Genomic DNA, 19,996 nt, shown 5'->3' with positions numbered 1-19,996 from the left:
ATATCCAGTAGACGTGCTGAGAAAGCAGGAGATAAGCAAGTTTGAAGTTCAAGGGGGCCCAGCAGTCCTTACAACCACGGCACTGGCAGGGCTCACCGAGGCAGAGTGTAGCTGGCTGGAGGAGCGCCTGGGTGGGGGCCTGAGTCACTCCAACACCCCAAGGCTGAGTGGGGGCCGCAGGAGGACCAGGAGGATGGCCTGGAAGCCAAGACTACTGTCCAGGGTAAACACGATGTTTGGGGAGAATATTTAATGCTGTGGGAAAATGTGCACCCCAGTTACATGGGGAGGGGGACAGCATACGAAACACGACCTTAATAGCTATTTTCAGTACCTGGTTGTGGTTGAGGTTTCTCAGTTCCTTCTTTACAATTTTCTGTATTCTCTCAATTCTCCACGTTGAACATGTATTACTTTAGTAAAAATTCTTAGACGAGGACATTTGAAAATAAATACTGGAAAGTGGTTTTTGCCACTCAGAGAGAACTCCAGCCTATTTCTACCTCAAACATGTGCCTACAAAAGGCAGTTCAGATGCTTCTCCCCCACTGTAGCTGCCAGGGAAGGGAGGCAGTCCAACCCCACTCCAGCGGGCTTCCGAAGGGTTTTGGTCAGTAGACGTACCCTGGGGTCGGGGGAAGATGGGTTAAACGCTCAAGGTTCTCCAGACGCTAAGCAGGCCCTATCTCAACAGCTGCTGAACTGGCACCACTGCTGACCCCCAGCCAGCCTTCTCAGAACAAGGGGCGCCCGAAACACCACATGCATCCCCGGGACAGGCTGTGAGTCCACACTCCCTGGCCTGGCACGAACTGACAAATGTACAGAATGGTTTCATGAAAAACAGTTCATTAAAAAACAGTTTATTAGCATTTGTGCTGCCCTGTGCAAGTGAAGCTTGGCTCCCTGCCCAGATGCCCTGGCCTCCCCACCTGAGCCTCTGGGGAGCAGCTCTGCAGTAGGCCCCTGACTTGAGGCAATGTCCTTGCTCATCTGACTCCAGTCCCATCGCTCCTGGCCAGGGGCTAAGCCCCACCTCGAGATGCCATAGGGATGGTCTCCCCTGAGTGACTGTCGCCTCCAGCATCTGAGAAGAAGCCCCTGCCCCCAGGGGCTGGAGCCACGTCCACCTGGATGACACCATGCACCTGGGAGAGCTGTGGGCTGTCCAAGCTGGCGATGAGCTGGCGGGGGCCTGGTCGCACAGGCACGAACTTCTGGTGCAGTGTCACTGTCTCGTTGCCGCCAATGTCCCTGTGGGCAGAGACAGGGTCATGGGCCGTGGGTGGAGTCAGGAGGAAGGACTGATGGGGCAGCCAGGAAGGAAGGAGAAGGAGGCAGAGCGCTTCAGGCATTTCTGGGCTCAGCTGGAACCCCCATACCCATGGCCAGGATGAAGCCTGAGCCCCAAGGCCTCCTGGGCCTTTGCCTCTGCATAGTCAGGTCAGCGCCTCCCTCCCAGCTGCCTGAGCTGGGAATCTTCCAGTCGTCCCGGGAGTCTTCCCTCCCCACTCCCACAAACACCTGGACAGAGACGGCTGCCTTGTCTCTCCCACCTCTCCATCACCAGTGCTCCTGCCCGAACCACACCATCTATACCTATCCCACCTGGGATTTCCTGGACTGAGGAAACTTCAAAACAAGACTTGGGGGTGCCTGGGTGGCTCAGTCGGTTAGGGTCTGTCTTTGGCTGAGGTCATGTTCCCAGGGTCCTGGGATCAAGCCCTGCATCTTGCATTGGCTCCCTGTTCAGCCGGGAGTCAGCTTCTCCCTCTCTGCCCCTCCCCCTGCTTGTGTGCGTGCTCTCTCTCTCAAATAAATAAAATCTTTAAAAAAAAACAACAACAAGATGGGGCGCCTGGGTGGCGCAGATGTTAAGCGTCTGCCTTCGGCTCAGGTCATGGTCCCAGGGTCCTGGGATCGAGCCCCGCATCGGGCTCCCTGCTCGGTGGGAAGTCTGCTTCTCCCTCTCCCACTCCCCCTGCTTGTGTTCCCTCTCTCGCTGTGTCTCTCTCTGTCAAATAAATAAATAAAATCTTTAAAAAAACAAACAAACCAAGAGACTTTGGGGCTCAACACAGTATTGCCAAATAATTTCAGTTTTGCCAAGAAAAAAAGTGGAAGAAAATTAATTATCCTTTGCCATGATCATCTTTCCAAACAGGAAGGAGCATTTTAAATACCCCCAAACATTGGAAGGATGTTATCTCAGAGAAAAAGGAAAGTTCTTCCCAAGAACAGACAACTGGCATCTTTTTAAAGTGACACTTTGTGTGTGTGTGTGTGTGTGTGTGAGAGAGAGAGAGAGAGAGAGAGACATACATACACGTGTTCATGTGCACACACATACTAGTGTCTTCATTTTCTCCCTTCCTCATAGATATCTGGAAATTTAGTCCCAGACCATCCCTCTGGGAGTCACAATTTCACCAGCCTTCTAACTGGCCTCCTTGCCTCCTAGGTCCTATCTTATTTTTCCACTCTACTCTCTAGTCTCTCGGAGGTGAGCTGAACCCTTCGAGGGCTGGGCTTCCTCAGGGCTTAGGGATGAGACTGCAGCTCCCTAACCTGACACACAGGCTCCCTCTGACTCAGCCCTGCCTGCATGGCCTCATCATCCCCCACCATTCCTCCTGCCCACCAGCCCTGACAGCCAGTTCCTTCCCGTCCCTGAACTCACTCTGTTTTCACGCTCTGCTCCTGGGCTGGCTCCAGGCCCTGCTCACACCACCCCCTCAGTGAGGGCTCCCTTGAGCACCTCCTGCCCTCAGGGAAATGAGCCTTGTCCTGCTCTGAGCTCCCGCAGCAGCCGGTGTGTGCGCTTTACACACTGACCACGACCGCATCTCCATCCCCCTCGCTCGTGCCTCTTAGCATCTGTCCTCTCCTGCCTCTGCCTGAACCCTTGCCTCTGGCCCCCTAGTCAACCCAAGCCTGCCCTGGGGATCTTCTTTTCTCTGGAGCCCGACTGTGCAGACAACTCAGTCCTCCAAGGGAATGAGCCAACACCCCAACTTCGAAGATGAGCTCTCCTTGGGACTAAACATTTAGTTAGCTTGGAGCCTGATTCCAAAGGGCTTCCCTGGACCAATTTGTACTCTTTCTTCTATCGCTGTTAGCTGTGTGGTTTAAGATAAGTTACTAAACTCTGATTCTTACCTTCTGGTTTGTAAAATGGGAGTGAATGCAAAATGAGGGGATGGGATCAGACGGTCTTGTAGGTGCCTCTAAGCTCCATGAAGGAGGAAAGAAGTGGAAGGTGGGGACATATATATACGGTCTACCTGTTAAGTTATGGACCTAATTTCTAGACTTCTAATCAAAATATATAACTAGACATTAAGTCTACAACATAACAGATAAGCTATACTGTGGCTAGCTACAAATTTGTATTTTTAACTTGTGCCCACTTTTCCATAGATACAAGCTTCAAGTTGTTTAGGCTCAGACCAGACTTCAAAGCTCTAGGGGCGCCTAAGTTGGTTAAGCATCTGCCCTCGGTTCAGGTCATGATCCCAGGGTCCTGGGATCAAGCCAGTGGGGAGCCTGCTTCTCCCTCTCCCTCTCCCCCTGCTTGTGCTCTCTCTCTCTGTGTCAAATAAATATTTTTTTAAAAACCTTCTACTTAATTCATACTAGTACTATTTCAGAATATAGCCTTTATTTGTAACATTACTTCCAAGAGTGGCTGCTTTCCAGCTTCCAGCTAGCAATGTCAAGATCTCTCCCAGCCCCGGCCTTCGTGTCAGCCGCCACCTTGCCACACCCACGCCTGCCTGTTCAAGTGCAGCACATCAGATGCTACCGCTGGAATGTGCCTGAAACCCAGTGCAGGGAATGAAACCAAGTCTCTGACAAGGACACCAGAAATTAGACATCCAAATGAGAGCACTGTCCTGCAATTACGTACTTGTTCAACCGTGTTGCCAAGGCTTGAAACATTTTTTAAAACTCCTCTCAGATTTTTCTTCAGGGCCACTGAAAACCACAAGCACATCAAGTGTGCCCAGTCTAGTCCCTCTCGCTGTCCCTCTCCCCACCCCCGCCCCCCACAGACACCCTGTTCCTCCTTTACAGCCAAGCTTCATTCCTGATGGAAAAGGGCATCCCCACCCATTTTGTTCATCTGCCTTATTAATTAGTCTTGGCTTTAAATGGCATCGGGCTGTTTCTCCAAAGTCAAATCGGCCCCAGAAGGCCACCCTAAGGACATTCTAAAGACTATGATTTAGGTTGTGGGGGAAATTCCCCAGAAGGGTTTGCAACAGACTTCCAGCCTCCCTTGGTGACTGGTTTGGTGGTGACAACAAGCCATTTGGAGGAGTAAGTCTGGAATGCTTATTAAGTGGCCAGTCAACCCGCTGGGTGGCACACCTTATGCTTAATGGGGTTTCCATCCCACAGCCTTTGATGTGCCAATGAGAGCAAAGTAACACCCATCTTGGAATCTAATATATCTGAACCACCAAGCCAGGGGCTTCCCACTTGGAGTTCTCAATTGCTCTGTAGACCGCAGACTGGGCTTGAAGTAGCAAGGAGCCACAGAATGTCAAAGGAGGACCTGCCTTGAGAAACCATCATCCAACCCGCTCATTTACTGGAGGGAAGACTGGGGCCTTTAAAGGCAGGGCTGGGGGGAGGCTCATACAAGCCCCACAGCTAAAGAGAGGGGCTGGATCTCCCTATGCTCAGCACATGGGTCACCTCTTTACTTCTAGGCAGGGGCAAGAATCTAAGGTCTGGTGGAGGTGCTGAGGGGAGTCCAGCTCTGGGGAACCTCTCTCCATCATCTGTAGGTGAGAGATGCCTATAGGGTGAGCTACCTGGGAGCCCCAAGCTCCCTCTCTAAGGTGACAGAGACCCACGTAGGGTGAAATGGGGAAAAGCACTCCTTTGTGGCATATCACATCATCCACGGTCAAGGCTGGGGCAAAGATCAGGATAGCAACTATTCAGCTTCGGCCTATTGGCAAAAGTGGCAGCCACCAGCTGGCAGAGCCTGCTCTGTGTCAGGGCAAGGGATGCACAGGGTGGGCAGGGACCCCCTGCATCCCCCACCCAGCTCCCCCACAGGGTCCACCCCTTTCCCTCAGGCACTCTTTGTCAAAAGAGGAAAACACCTGCCCCTGTCCCCAGAAGTCTGATCTTAAAGGTCAGCCTCTGGCCTTCTCTGCTTTCCCTGTGCTGTTCCGGGGAGGAAGACAGCAGCACATGTGTCTATGTCAGAGAGGACAGCAGAGGCCCAGGGACACAGGCACTTGGTGTCCCCTCACTGGGTGCGGAGCCTCGCCTGGCCCGGGGTGAGGGCCAAGGGGGCTGGTAGGGGCCTGAAGCACAGGGCCCTCACCTTGAGAACTGCAGCTCAGCCCTCATGACGCAAAGAAAGCAGCAGGCTTGAGAGCCTGCGTGTCAGGTGTGCCCAGGTGGGAAGAGCTCAGTCTGCCCCTTATGGAGTGACTGCCAGCTTCCCTATCGTCAAGTGGGGGTGATGGTGGCCACAATCAAAATAAGGACGATCGGGGCACCTGGGTGGCTCAATCATTAAACATCTGCCTTTGGCTCAGGTCATGATCAGGTCCTGGGATCGAGCCCCACATCGGGCTCCCTGCTCAGCGGGAAGCCTGCTTCTCCCTCTCCCACTCCCCCTGCTTGCGTTCCCTCTCCTAATGTGTCCCTCTCTCTTAATGAATAAAATCTAAAAAAAAAAAAAATAAGAACGACCAACAGAGGCTCACGTTGGGCCAAAGCCAACACTAAATGCTTCACGTGCATATCTCACCTAGCTCCCTGAACCACCCTCGGAACCGGGATCGTTGTCATCCCTACTTTCCAGGTGAGAAAACAGGCTTAAAAGAGGTAAGTCACCTGCTCCACGGCACACAGCCAGTGAGTGTAGGAGCTGGGACTTGAACCTAAGTCTTCAGGATCCCAAAGCTTTGCTTTTAATCATATGATGATCTCGAATGTACCTTGAAGGGTTTTTGTGGTCTGCGAATGAGACAATGATCCTGAAGTGCCCGGTCAGTTCCTGAGCACTGGGCATGTGTTAATGATGAGTTGCTAATGATTCCTAAGTGAAGTGTTGGCTCCCTAGTGAGACGGGACGGACCAGCCCAGCACTAGGCACATGGCAGGTCTTCTTAACTGCTGCTGGCCCTGAACCGAGTCAGGAGGCATTGCTGGCTGGCTCTAGGCTGCTGTATTGGGTCCTGGCTGACTACTGTCCTGAGCAAGAGAGGAGGCAGTGTGGCACCCAGGGCAGTCTGGGAGGCACAAAAGGGCAGGGGCGGGGGAGAGGCCAGACTCACCCCACATTAAGGATCTTGGGTCTCTGTAGCCCGGAGCCCTCAAGCCGGAAAACGACGTTGGTGAGGGTGACAGGCAGGGGGTTCTTGAAGACAATCTGTACTTCGCACTCCTGGCCAACCACGGCTGCCCCCAATAACTAGGAGAAGAAGCAGCCCACCTCCACATCAGAGACCCTGGCCAGATACAGTGGAACCATACACTCCACCAGAGGGAAAACTCCTTCTGCATCAAAATCTCCCCCAGTCCCACATTTCCACCCTTGAGAGAAACAGGGCTCCGCAAAAGCCAGAGAAGAAACTCCAACCCACTCCCCAACTGAAGCTTCTGCAGGACCAGGAATATGAGATCTGACTTTACAGATGAGGACATGGAGGCCCAAGAGCCCAAAGCCAGTATCCGACCCCCTTCGCCTGGAACTGCTCACCAGGCCAGCCCTCTCCCAGTTTCATGCCCTTGCCCCTTGCCCTCCGACTTCCCTCAGCCCCCGCTCATCCCTCCTGCCCAGCAAGCCGCACTCACTGTGAGGGAAAGGTCTGGGGTGCGCAGACGGAAGGTATGCTGCTTGGCCAGCACCTGCCCGCTCTCCTTGACGTGGCCTGAGACGTTGAGCAGCATGGACCCCTGGTCTACGAGGTGGGGCCGGTATTCCTTGTAGGCCACAGGCATGGACATGCGGTCCGCTGCAGAGAAGAGGCAAGGTGTCGCCAGGGCCTGCTTACCCAGACATGGCCTCCGGAGGGGTGGTCTCTGGGCCCACAGCTGCAGGGTGCCTGGCCATCCGTGGGGCAGGGCTGGGGAAGGAGCACTTACTGGCCCCTGGAGCTAGCACCACTTCCTTCTTGCTCTCCTTGAAGACAGGCCCCGTGACCCCGGTGTAGAAGGTGACCGAGAGGTAGAGGTGCAGCTTCACGGTGCGGGGGCTGCCGCCGCGATTGCTCAGCACCACACAGACTGCCAGGTCCTGCCCCATCACTGCATCCTGGGCCTCCACCTGCATGGCCACATCCTCCGCCAAGTCGCGGCTGGAGTACACGTTGGGTTTGCTACCGTATGCGGCTGCTGTCTCCACTGCCTTCCGCTCTGCGTCTGAGCCTGGGGGTTGAGGGTCAGGGGTGAGGTTATGGCTGCTGCCGGAGTGCGCAAGTGCTCAGCGGGAACCCCGGGAGTGGGCCAGAGCCAACCAGGTTGGAGGAATGGTACCTTCTGGGTGTTTATAGATGTGGGTGACATCATCCCGCATGTTGGATCCAATGGCCTTTGTGATGATGAGCGTGCCAATGGCCTTCTCTTCCACATACACGATCTTGAAGCTGCCATCGTCCTGTCGCTGCCAGTAAACTTTGTCACTGTTGACCTGTTGGGGGGGGTGTGAGCGGGGAATGAGCAAGCCTGAGGGTCTGAGGGCAGGCCTGCCCCCCAGCTGCAGGGACGGCTGGATCCAAAGGTTGGGAACTTCCTGGCACAGCCAAACTGGGAGACTTTCCAAGCTGAGCCAGATGAAGGCCGAGAGCAGAGAAGCTGGGCAGCTCCTTGCAGTACATTTTGGCACTAATAACAGTAATCTTTCATGCTTATTCGCTGACTTTACGACTTCTAAAGCAGTTTCATACCCATTATTTCTTTTGATCCTGAGCACAGGAAGCTCAGCAGCCATTATTATCCCCCTTTTACAGTGGAGGAAACCTAGACTCTAGGATGAATGACTTGCCCAAGGTCACACAGCTAGTCAGTCAGTGCGGAAGTCAGGACCAGAGAACCCAGGCCTGACTCCAGTGCTCTCGTCCTGCCAGACTGCCCGAGAAGGCACCTGGAGCACAGCCCTCACCTCGGCAAAAATGAAGGGCGTGTCATACTTCATGTAGACCAGGCCATTCTTGATGGACTCCACAGAGCAGGGGCCACAGCAGAAGATGCCTAGGGGAGCAGGACAGAGGTCAAAGGAGGCTGAGGGGACCCTCTGATCCTGGGGAGAGGCCCACCCACCCAGCACCAGTGCCCAATGCCTCAGGGTCAGCCGCCACCTGGGGCAACCCATGGAAGGAACACAAAGAAGAGCTCAGTTCCATTTGGCCTCAGTCAACCAGGGTGGGTCCAAACGTGGGACAAGCCTGCCCTGATAACCAAATCACTGGCACATCCTTCCTCCACTAGCCAAAGCTGGAGTGGGCTATCTGTGACCCCCCGAGGTCAGGACTTCCGTCCTGCATCAGGACAAACCCAGAGCCCATGGTGGCTCTGCCTGCTGGCTGGGAAAAGAGCCACCCTTCCAGAAAGATCCAGAACAAACCCTCAGCTCTATAGCCTGCAGTGTGTCCTCTCTGTGGGGAGGTGGGAGGGGAGCTGGTGGGAAATAGAGTCTGTTCTCAGCATGCTCAGGAGTTTTCTGGAGATGGGCTGACAAGGAAGAGGCTTGGCAAGAGAGGACACAAAATAGGAAGTGAGGGCCAACCAACAGAAAAGAATCTTAGAGGGGCGCCTGGGTGGCTCGGTCGGTTAAGCGTCTGCCTTTGGCTCAGGTCATGATCTCAGGGTCCTGGGATGGAGCCCCATATCGGGCTCCCTGCTCAGCATGGAATCTGTTTCTCCCTCTCCCTCTGCTGCTCCCCCTGCTTATGCTTTCTCTTCTCTCTCTCTCTTAAATAAATAAAATCTTAAAAAATAAAGAAACAGGGGCGCCTGGGTGGCTCAGTTGGTTAAGCGACTGCCTTCGGCTCAGGTCATGATCCTGGAGTCCCGAGATCGAGTCCCGCATCGGACTCCCTGCTCAGCGGGGAGTCTGCTTCTCCCTCTGACCGTCCTCCCTCTCATGCTGTCTGTCTTTCATTCTCTCTCTCTCAAATAAATAAATAAAATCTTTAAAAAAAATAAAATAAAAAATAATAAAGAAACAAAGAAACAAAGAAAAGAATCTTAGAAAACACCAGCACTATGGTTTCCTCTTCCAAATGGGAAAATAGGCCCAGGGAGGCCAAACAGATGTCAGGGTCTGACAAGACATCAGATAAGTGAACGGAAGGAGCGGATATTTACGAAGTAGCTGCTATGTTCCAGGCATGCTGCTAATCTCTCTAATGAATGACCTCATTTAATTCCCCCAACAACCCTATCTGGCATATATTATCCCCAAATTACAGACAACACCAAAGCGCAAAGGTGCAAGCAACTTGCCCAAGATGACATTATCTAAGAAGTGATCAAGCTGGATCAAGCCTGGGTCTGGCTGGCCTCAGAACCCTGTGAGCTATGCACCCCACCGCTCCCCAGAGTGGGGACAGGAACTCAGATCTCCCAGGCTCCTGGGCCAGGCTGTTCCAGCATGGTAGGCATCACTGGGTTGCACAAGTCAGGGAGCACCATTCGAAGGGATGACTGAGAGGGAGTGGTTTGCCCAGAGAGGAGGAATGTAGGCTAGGCAAGAGCCATCTGACCTGGGGTGAGGAAGGGAGAGGTGGGGAAGAAGGCAGCAGGAGGGGTAGGCCTGGCTGCCTGGCGCCGGAATGTTAAGGTGGGAAGGGAGGGCTATTTGAGAACAGAGTGTGCAGCAGGTCCAATTTTGGCAGAAACGTGTGTGCTGGGGAAAAGGAAATCAGTAGATGATATCAGCAATGGTCTCTGAGGGCTGGGTTAGGGGGGTTATTTTCTTCTTCGAACCTATCTGAACCCTGGTTTTATTCTGTACCATACCTACAACTCAAAATGAGCAACAGAACAGACAAGAGGGGAACTTGGTGGGTGAGAATGTGTGAAGGGAGGGAGTCAGGAACGGGAGAGGCTCGGCCCTGGGCCCTAGAGAAAGTCGCTCCACCTCTCTGGGCCACCACTGCCATGTGTCCCATAAGGGCTTGCGGTGGTCCCCAGACCAGCTGATCTTCAGCATCACCAGAGGAACTTTCAAACTTTCAAACATATAGATTCTTAGCATCAATCTATCCCTGGGATGTCTGATGTGTCAGGTCTGGGGCGGGACCTAGACATTTACTCAAAACAAAACAAAAACGTCCAGAGAGAGAACTAGGGAACTTTTACATTTTGAGTTATTCAATTCTATACTTTCCCCCCTTCCAGACATGTACTACTTACTATAATGGCCTTTTTAACTTTAAATACATATATAAATAAAAGGGCCCTTCAATTAATTACCCCCACGATGTGTGAGTAAAAAGGCAAATGAGAAGAGTGGGTGTGTTAGGGAGGGAAACCTCTCACTGAACTCTCTTCCATCTTTTGACTTTTGAGCCTGAATATATAAACCATACAAATCATAATAAATCATAAACAAAGGAAATCGACGCTAATAGATAGTTACGCAGAAAGGTGACAATTGACTAAACGCCGGGCGGTGATTCTGTTGGTAACCCCATTTGAATAAACACGGGGGTTAAAGGGCCCGAACCGGCCCTGACACTCGGGGTTTGTTACCCAGGTTGGGAGATGGGGATGCGGCCAAGGTGGGGCACAGGAGCCAGGCAGGGCCCCGCCTCACCGCTGCTGGTCTCCTGTGGTGTAGCGTCCACCACCTGCCACCCACTGAAGCCTGAGGGCAGATCTGGCCTCTTCATCCAGCAGTCGTTCCACACGTGGAAGTTCCTGGATGGACATGGAGGGAGGCCTGGGTCTGAGCAGCCTGCTCAGGGCCTCCCCAGTGTCCCCTCGACGTCCAGGTCTTGGTCATCATCCCTTCGCAGGGATGCGCAGCCCAGCCCCGGCCCCAGCCTCACCAAACAGAATCATGGTTCAGGTGCTCCAGGGGCTTCATGTTCTCATCAAAGTAGATGTCCATGGTGAGGGATGTGTCTGTGTCGTGTGCTGAGTTGAAGTTGGTGACAGTGCGGGTAGCCAGGCCCAGGCAGCGCAGCACTGTGGAGGAGCCAGCGTTAGGGTTCAGGGCCCAGACCGGGATGCGGTAGGGGGCAGGTGAGGTATCAGGGGAGGAACAGCAGGGGGACAAGGGCCACTGGGGTTGCCAAGCTGGGTCAGGGGTCAGGAGGCCTTAGGGCCAGGGAGCGTTGAGGGTCAGGGGAAGCCAGGCCACCTGCCTGACCTTGGCGCTGCCTGGCCCTTCTCCCTCCTCTCCCCTAGGCCTCTCTAGGTAGTTAACACTAATTAATGATAATTAAGGCCAGCCTACCACCCAGCCCTCCACCTGTCCTTGCACTAGAGCCACGGCTGGGTGGGGCTCTGGTTTCCCTCCCCCTTTCTCGCAGCGCCCAGGCTGCTCCTGTCCCCCGTCCCTCCACTACCTGTGGTGGTCACGCCGGCGAAGACCCAGCACTGGCCATAGGGGACGGAAGAGCCAGTGCGTAGGTAGCTGAGTAGGATCTCCACGCTGCCCACCCACGCTGAAGGGTTGGTGCCTCGAGAGTAATCACCAGACCAGTTTCCAGTCAGGACCCCATTGTCATCCAAGGAGTTCACCTGCCCAGGACAGGATGGAGTGGGGTGGAGTGGAGGGAGAGGCTCAGGACCTCCCATGTGGTCCCCAGCCCTGCCCCTGCCCCCCACCCCTTTCCCCTAAATGCCTCAGGATCTAGCCAGCAGCCTGAGCCCTGCCCACCCCTCCCAAAAACATCAGTCCCCCCCGCCCCTGCCGGATCTGACACAGTAATGTGAATCCTGGGTGTGCCAAGCTTTGGGTTTGGCCCTACATTCCACAAGAGCTGGGACTGAGGCCAGGAAGGGTGGGGTGGGGCCAGGCAAGGAGGAAAGAGAGGGAGTGAGACCCCTCCCACAATACCTTTTGCAAGGGCAGGATAGGGCTGAGTTCCTGGAGGAATCAGAAAGGGCAGGAGCAGGGGACAGGGGAGGCAGGAGGCAGACACAGAATAGCACTGAGAGACATGAGGGTGCTCACCATGGCAGAGATGACCCGGGAGACACTGATGGGGTCCCCACGGCCTCCATACGGCATGCCCCGCCGGTCCAGGATGTACAGGCAGGCATCCAGCACCCCATGATCAAACTGGAGGGAGGGAGGGCAGAGGTGACCCCTAGGCCAGCAGCACCTGCTCCCTCACTCCACCCCACCGGCCTCTTGCTCCCCCAAGCGCATGCGGCCCTTGGCCAGCCATACCTGTCCATAGTTCCAGGTCCGCTCACCAATCTGGGCTTCTGTCCCATAGTAAATTCTCCCGGACTCATTAAGCACATACTCCTGTCGCCAATCCTCATGGTCCACATACACGAGGTCCTCTGTGTCCCCAAAACACACATGCCTGGTCCCCTCTAGCCCTCTCCCTGTGCCCCCCCCCCCCCGGGCCATTTCTGCAGGACTACTGTCCACAGAGGAGTGGGGACACCGCGAGCCTGACGGCATTTCTCCCGGGAAGGATGGGGGAGCATGACAGAGATGGTGGGAGGAAGGTGGCTGTAACCAAGGCCGTTCGCTAGCAGAAGCAAGGCTGCGTGTCCTTGGGCTGTTACCTTTCCACGCTGAACCTAGGTCGCCTCACCTGGACAATAAGAGGCTGGCTTCTCCTAGAGCCAGGCACCTAGGCACCTAGCCTCGGATTCTAGGAAGAGAAGCTCTGACCGGCCCTCCTTCCTGTCCACGCCCTGCTCCTGACTCCAGCAGGCTCACCTGGGCACCAGGGATTGAAGAGGATGTAGATCTCGTTGTGGGGGTCAAAGGGCAACTGGAACTCGCCAGCCTCGCAGCGTGTGCGGATGGTGAATTGGAATTTGCCGATGATGGCGTTGGGGGAGGTATGGACCCGGAGGTTCAGATTCTGCCCGCCGGCCTTGGTCACCTGGGCTTTCCAGCCTCCACTGCCCCCCTTGCCCACTGGGATGATCACGTGGGTGCCCTTCCCCACCTCAGGGTTGTTTCCTGGAATAGGGGAAGCAGCAATTAGCTGGTGAGACCTATCTGAGGGCAGATGGAGCCTTGGACTTCTCCCAGCCCCACCCAGAATGCGTATGAGCCAGCGTGTGTGTGTGCCCCTGAGTTGGGCCATCACCTTAGTCTGTGACAGTCTCTGAGAGCAGCTCTGTCCCCACCCGATGTTTGCCCGCATGCCAGGGCAGAGCCCCGGTCCAACATCCCAAACCTGTTCCCCTGACACTGAACTCAGAGGTGGGTAGAAGAGACCAGGCCACCATCACCCTCTGCCTGCCTGACTGTGTCAGTGCCTGGGCTGGAGGAGCAGAGCTGCCCTGGCTGGGTCCAGATGCCCCAAGCCCATGTGAAAGGGCAGCCCAGATCCCGAAGGCCAACCCTGCCTACTCCATGGGGCTGCAGCTTCCAGAGCCTAGAGCATCCCTGGTGGCAGTGGTGGGGGTACCTGGGAAATTAGAGGCTGGGGTGGGCAAGGCTAGGCTCTAATCAAAGGGTATGAGGAGTCGCCCGCCCCCGGCAGCAGCATAATCACCAGCCTGGGCAGTCAACGGCCACCAAGCAAAGCGGTGAGGGAGGCACCTGCCCTGGGCCATGGGGACAGAGAAACAGAGTTGGACAGAGAGGAGAGAGCGAGCCAGCCACACCCTGGGGAAGGACAACAGACCCAGAAAGAAAGACACACAGAGGCAGCCACGGAGAAGAAGCAGCCGAAGCAAGCACCTGAAGAGAAAATGTTTTGAGACAGATGCCTCTGGAGGCTCAAAGAGGGTGATCTTAGGAAAATGGGACACCAAGACCCGCCCTGAAACACCCTCCTATGCTTGCACCTGTCTTACGTGGCAGAGGTGAGGAGTCGGGTGAGGGAGAAGCTTAAAGATGTCCCTCTGACCCTAATACCAGAGCTGGGAGGCCCTGTAGCCAGCACCACTGCCCCCCATTCTAGGACTTTCGCCCTCCCACTGCAGACCCCCCTGACCGATAAGCAGCTCCAGGGCGACATGATCGGAGGACTCATAGGGCCGAGAGAAGTGGAGGACCATGTGGAAAGGCTGTCCACGGCGTATAATCAGCTCGTCGTATTCAAACTCATCTGTGTGGTGCTCTCGGCGATTCTGGCCTGACCGTGCACTCAGCAGATCCACACCGGTCACCACCAGCATGCCCTCTGCAAGGCCACAGCTCTGGGTCAGCAAAGCCCTATGGGAAGCCCAGGCCCCCATCCTAGGCCTCCCAGGCCCCAGGGACGTCAGGATGAGTCTCAGGCCCCATTAAGGCCTTGCAGCTGGCAGGAGGTGGGCAGGAGGGCCTCACCTTGGATGGTGCCATCTCCAGCTGCGTTCACACCGCCAGTCCGGGAGCCGGGCTGGCGGGAATCTGAGGCCCGGGAATCCGGTCTTCGACCCCTGGAGCCTCGGTCTCCATGGGGCTCCGGGCCCCAGTCACCATCTGTCCCATTTCTGCAGGAGCAGCAGGCACAGCAGCGAGCCCAGAAGGAACGGCCTCCTCGACGAGACCCTCTGTCTGGCTCCGGCTCTGGCTCCGGAGAAGGTGTGGGGGGCGGCTGCCAGGGGTTCCCACCCCAGCGGCCCACATCCGACCGAGGACCGTCCATCATGCCTGTGTGGAAGAGGCAGGGAGGCTCTGATCACCCACTCAGACCTCCTGTACTTAGACCGCCCCCGCCAGCACACACAGAAGCCCTCCATCTGGAGAACTGACTCAGTCCCATCCAGCTGACTGAGATGATCTGACCTTGCCCCAGAGACTCCCCCCAGACACAACCCAAAGGGACCCCCCCAAAGACCCTCCCCAAAGACTCCTCTCAGATTCACCTAGAGAAACTACCCATGTTGCAGAGAAATCTCTTTTACCCCCAGTGACATCCACCAAAGCAGATGCCCCATTGAGAAACCTGCCCTCCAGAACCCATCCCAGAAAGGAGTGGACACTTGTCACAGCCTCAGGACCCGGAACACAGACCATCCTTGGGACCTGCTCCTGCCAGTTACTCAGTTTAGAGGTCCATGAGCTGCCTGCCTCTAGGACCCATTCTTAGCAGAGATCCCCCACCCCGTCCCTTAGCAAAGGCTCCTTGCAGAAGACAGGCGGATGATACGCAGGACTTGGGGTTCTTGGCATTCCCCACGTTGGGTCAGACACCCACATGGAGCTGTGAGTGGCAGGGCGCTGCAGGTGCGGGAGCCCGCGGTCCAGAGGCCCGGAGCCTCTGCGTCGGGGCAGCCGGCCCCAGGCTGGCAGGCTCAGGCTAGCCCGCGCCCCACGTTGCTGGGGCCCGACCTGGGTCACCCGGGCTCAGCACCGCAGTCCCCGATAGAGCCTCACCTGGCGGCAGTGTTAGCGACAGCAGCGCTGAGTCCGGCAGCCGGGCTGGGACAGGTCGGGACTGCTGGGATGGAGCGAGTGCAAGGTGTGGGGCGGGTGGGTACGTGGTTTATGAGGGGGGAGGGCGGGGCCAAGCTGCGGAGAAGGGGAAGGCTGATTGCTCCATCCCCCCCACCCCAGAGGCCCAGCCTCTGGGGGCTGTCTCTGGAGGTAGGGACAGGAAATGAGACCTGACCCTGTCCCCTTTCCCCTTTCGAGGAACTGCAGGGTGGGGCCAGGGTCTGTCAGGACTCAAAGCTGAGGTGAAAGTGGAAGGCCTTAGGAGACCGCCCCCACTGAGTGACCCCACTCCAGGCTGATTCCTCCCAGACTGGTGCAGAAGGGGCCCCCTCTCCTGGGCGAGAAACCCCGAGGGCAATGGGACAGGGTGCCCCTTCCACCCATGCCCCTATGCAGGGGACCCTGTTCCCAAGCTCAGGTGGCCTGCCTCTGCTCTCACAGGCCCCCCACTGCCAGGCTCCGGTGCTGCCCTGGCCAGGCTCAGCCCCGTGAGACTGGCCCATGGGCCTGGTCCTGCCCAGGGAGGTCCTGGGATCCTAAGCTGCAGACTGGTGACATCAGCAGCCAGGCCCTCAGACTGGCTCCACCAGCCAACCCCTGACCTGCCGGCTCTACCAGATCCTCTGATTTCCCCCCACCCAACTATCCTTCCTTCTTCCTCTAGCTGGGGGAAGCCTCCCTGGCATGAATGAACTGCCCCCAGCTTCCTGTGTCCCTACAAGTTAGAGATTGGGTTGGGGCGGGGAGTGAGGGTCAGGGTCATGGTAGGAGCAACTTCTTGTTTTCTTCCCCCAGCCTGGGGGCTTGGTGAAGGCTTAGGCCCTGGCTCTGAGGCTCAGGGGGCAACTGAGGCCCTCTCCCTAGACTGCAGAGTACCCCCTTCTGTCACTGAGAGGGGTAGCTGGTCAGCTGGAGTCCAGGATTCTCCAGCCTGGAATTCTTCCCAGAAATCCTGACCAACCGGCTCCAGGCACCTGCCCTGTGTGTGCATCCCAACTCCACCCTGGGACTGGAAAAACACCGGGGATGCCCCTGAAAGAACCCTAAGGCGAAGTGGAGGTCAGGCATCTTTGGGGAAGCTCTCCTGAAAGTTCTTTGGGAACGTTGGGGCCCTTTTCTCGGGGTCCCTTCCTTCCATCCTGCTGTTGTCCTAGCTCTGCCCATGGGCAATCAGAGAGAAGACAGTGAAAACGGGATTGACAAGAAGACACAAGGAAGCAAACCTGAGGAAAGGCCAAGTTTGGTGATGCATCAGGCAGGGTGGAGCCTTGGGGAGTGGGGACTGAGACTCCAGGACGTGGCAGGGAGCCCTTCACACCCACATTGACCTTTGCCTGCCCGGTTCCAAGCCCCAGACCTGGCAGAGGGTTGTGTCCACCTCCAACACTCTCAGGGGACACATAAGTAAAAATCAAAATTCCAGGTAGGTGTCAGGCAAGTCAGCCAAGGGGCTTTGTTGAGGGCTGCCACTAAGAACCTGGGGTGGGGGTGGGGGGGGAAGGAGGTGGGCAGGGCCCTGAGCACCCGGAAGTGTGTAAGCACTTGTGGGCCCCAGTGGATTCCCAGGGAGCCAGGGTAATGCCTTGTCACACTCTCCCCTTTTGTTTCCCTTTCCCCCACCTAGCCAGGTTGACTCAGTGCTCTAGCCCCTGAGCCACTCCCTCTCCTTCCCCCAGGAGGCTCAAGTGCCTTAGGGCTTTTAAAGTCAGGACGAGGGGTGTGTGTGGGGGGGGGCACCATGGGAGTAGACACCCAGCTCAGTACTTCGGGAGTGGAGGCCAGGCTCTGCCCAACACTCGCTATCAATACGGAAGCAAGAACATGAGTCTGGAATCCCTGACCAAGGTGCAGAGACAGCTGTGGCTCCCCCGTGAGAGCCCAGCAAACGTGGGCGCGCCCTAAGAGCAGCTTCCTTGTCAGTACTGTGGGCCTGACCAGCTCATCCCTGAGCACTTGTGAGGGCCAGCTGAGACCTGGTATTGTCAAGGGCTCTTCAACCGCAGGATGCTACTCATGAGGACCGATGCTCTTGTTACAGAGGGTGGAGCTCAGACACCCTGGTTCCTCCCGGGAACAGCCTTCTTGGCTGTGGTGAATGAGCCAGGGCACGGAGGGCATCTGGAAGGAGCAGGAGTCCTGGGAGAACCTTTTATGAGTCCTTCTAGTTGGAGACTTCCAACTGCTTTGCAGCCCAGCCCCAAACAGAACCTGAACCCAAACCTGATCCCCGGCCCAGCCCAAACCAGAAGGTGAACTCAGATTTTGCAGATTCTGCCCCAGTACCGAGACTTTGGTTCCTGGCGGTAAGAAACAGCAGAACTGAGCAAAAGATGAAAGCGCGAGGGAGCTGACACAGCCCTCACTCTCTCCCCTTCTTGTCCAGAACAGGTAGCAGTGGTTATGGTGGTAGCAGTGGTTATGGTGGCGGTGGCGGCGGCGGAGGGGGCGGGGGCGGCGTAGCAGCCCGAGGGGGCCTCTCCATTGTTTATTCAGTCCCAATAAGTTAAAGAGCAAGGGTGGGGAAGGATCTCCTAGGTGAGGATGCTGTTAACTGAAGGCAACAGCTCAGCCAGGTGCTCAGAGGTGCCCACTGCTTGGCACAGGGGATTGCCCTGCAGGTGGAGAAGGGCCAGCCTGGGGCAGGAGGCAAGAGGCTGGAGCAGTGTGGACTGCCGGAGGCCTTGGGCAGGAGAGTCAAGGAAAGCGTGGCTGGTTCCCCCAGACCTATGTGCTCCTGGGTAGCCATCACGGTCTTCCCTCCACAACAGGGACTACGGCCCAGCGGTCTGGCTGCTAGGCATCTTGCACATGGCCCTGGCCTGGAGTAAAGCTGCAGACTGCAAACACCTGTCCCCGGGGCCAGGCAAGAAGCCCAAGCGGCAGGCTGGATGTGGTACCAGCTGTGGTGGACTATGGCCAAGGAGAAAGCCAGCTCTGACTACAGAGGCATCCATGACTCGGCAATGGCCAAGGCTTAATGAGTGGAAATGCAAGCCAAAGGCTGTTAACTTTTCCATTTTTTTTTTCAGGCTCCACACCTAATGTGGGGCTTGAACTCACAACCCTGAGATTAAGAGTCACACACTCTACTGTGACTGTCTGACTCTATCAGGGGTCCCTAACCTCCAATTTTTAAGTACAACCAGAATTTTAGATTTTTTAATACGAAACTTTCTGATTTTTAAAATACCATGCGGTACCCAAGAACATCTGTAGGCTGCGGGTCTATGAACTGGCTTGAGGAAGTCACTTCCACCCTGCAAAACCACCAGTGCAAGTCACCAATGCCCCCATACGGCCCCAGGCTATCCTCCTTCCTTAGCCTACGCTGTCAGAGCCCCCTCTCCCAGCTTACTGTGTGTCCCTTCCCAGTGTGGCACGTTACCCCCCCGCTGCCTGAAAGGCACCTGGAAGGAAGGATACGGTTGTTACACAGGGAGAGCTCCTGCAGCCGGGGCAGGCTGGTGACACCATCCAGGGACTCTATGGCATTATCATTGGCCTGCAGGACCTGGGGAGCAGGGAGGGCAGGGAAGTCAAGGCAGGGCAGGCAGCTGGCAGCCTGGGACTGGTGCAAGCAAGCAGGGAGCCCAGGGTGATCAGCTTACAGTGCAGGGAAAAGCTGCTGGCGTCAGGCCAGGTGATGGAGGCAGAGATGGCAAGGGGTCATCTGCAGGGGCTGGGAGGATCTGGACACCTCTTTGTGGGGTGGGCAGACTTCTGAGGGGGAGGAAAGGGAAAAGGGCCACCCGGGACAGTAATGGAGGAGTGCTTTACCTCAAGGCAGCGCAGGGCAGCCAGGGCAGGGGGCAGGGCTCGCAGACGATTGTGTGACAGGTCCAGATGAGTGACCAAGAGCAGCTGTTCCAGATGGCAGAGTACCGTAAGATCCTGAGGAGGGGGATGAGATACCCAGTGAGACTTAGGGGAGGGTCCGCAGCCATGGCTCATGAGGCACTTACCCTCTGTGCCCCACACAGGCCCTTGGGGACCCTGGCCGAGCACAGGACAGAGCAGGTGAGAAGCTTACCTTACGACCCCAAGCAGTCCACACTCCAGGGCAAGGACAAGGGACAGATAGGGAGTGCTGGGGTGGGGTGGCGGGTGGGTGGAGGGGCGGAGGCAGCCTAGAGTGGGGGCAGGCACGGGGGTGGAAGCGGGCGCTGGGGAAAGCACAGACACCGGCAGGAGCAGGCCTGCTGAGTCTGCGGGACCAGCCTAGAGACAGTGGAGGTGGGCGGCAGTGATGTGACGGAACTGCTCTGTTGGGAAGACGGACTGGGAAAGACTACGAAGAGGGAAAACAGAGCCTGGGAAGTTTGTCAGACATCTCTGGAAACTACCCAGGTTTTAGGTGCTGGGGCCTGCTCCAGGGCGAGAAGCGTCGGCGTACAGGGGGGGGGGGGCACATCACTGCCGCCCACCTCCACTGTCTCTAGGCTGGTCCCG

General features: G+C 56.4%; 2 protein-coding genes across 5 annotated transcripts in view; both read right to left on the bottom strand.

Annotated features, from left to right (window-relative positions):
* Positions 1-843: 843 nt before the first annotated feature.
* On the bottom strand, positions 844-15,557 carry TGM1 (transglutaminase 1). The gene is made up of 15 exons (XM_021695506.1): positions 15,488-15,557; positions 14,456-14,761; positions 14,121-14,309; positions 12,887-13,135; positions 12,380-12,498; positions 12,161-12,268; positions 11,550-11,724; positions 11,028-11,166; positions 10,793-10,896; positions 8,135-8,223; positions 7,510-7,663; positions 7,120-7,401; positions 6,829-6,989; positions 6,309-6,445; positions 844-1,254 (listed from the first exon to the last, which is right to left on the bottom strand). Exons 2-15 carry the CDS (start codon positions 14,757-14,759, stop codon positions 1,026-1,028), a joined length of 2,439 nt encoding a protein of 812 aa, XP_021551181.1. The 5' UTR covers positions 14,760-14,761; positions 15,488-15,557; the 3' UTR covers positions 844-1,025.
* A 2,442-nt stretch (positions 15,558-17,999) lies between these two features.
* The window catches only part of RABGGTA (Rab geranylgeranyltransferase subunit alpha), a 6,776-nt gene continuing 4,779 nt past the window's right edge, over positions 18,000-19,996 (bottom strand). For 3 of the 4 annotated variants that reach the window (XM_021695483.2, XM_021695482.2, XM_021695484.2), the window contains exons 15-17: positions 19,325-19,438; positions 18,971-19,058; positions 18,027-18,227 (exon numbers count right to left, since the gene is read on the bottom strand). In XM_021695483.2, coding sequence (XP_021551158.1) covers positions 18,079-18,227; positions 18,971-19,058; positions 19,325-19,438 — 351 coding nt within the window. In that variant the 3' untranslated portion in view covers positions 18,027-18,078. Of the gene's footprint in view, positions 18,228-18,970; positions 19,059-19,324; positions 19,439-19,996 lie in introns of all 4 variants that reach the window. The other variant, XM_021695481.1, reaches the window with a different exon arrangement.

Source organism: Neomonachus schauinslandi, chromosome 9 (genome assembly GCF_002201575.2).
Source record: "Neomonachus schauinslandi chromosome 9, ASM220157v2, whole genome shotgun sequence".
In the NCBI taxonomy this organism is placed as follows: domain Eukaryota; kingdom Metazoa; phylum Chordata; class Mammalia; order Carnivora; family Phocidae; genus Neomonachus; species Neomonachus schauinslandi.
Note: the sequence above shows the minus strand (reverse complement) of the source record. Positions and strands in the feature narration are given on the sequence as shown.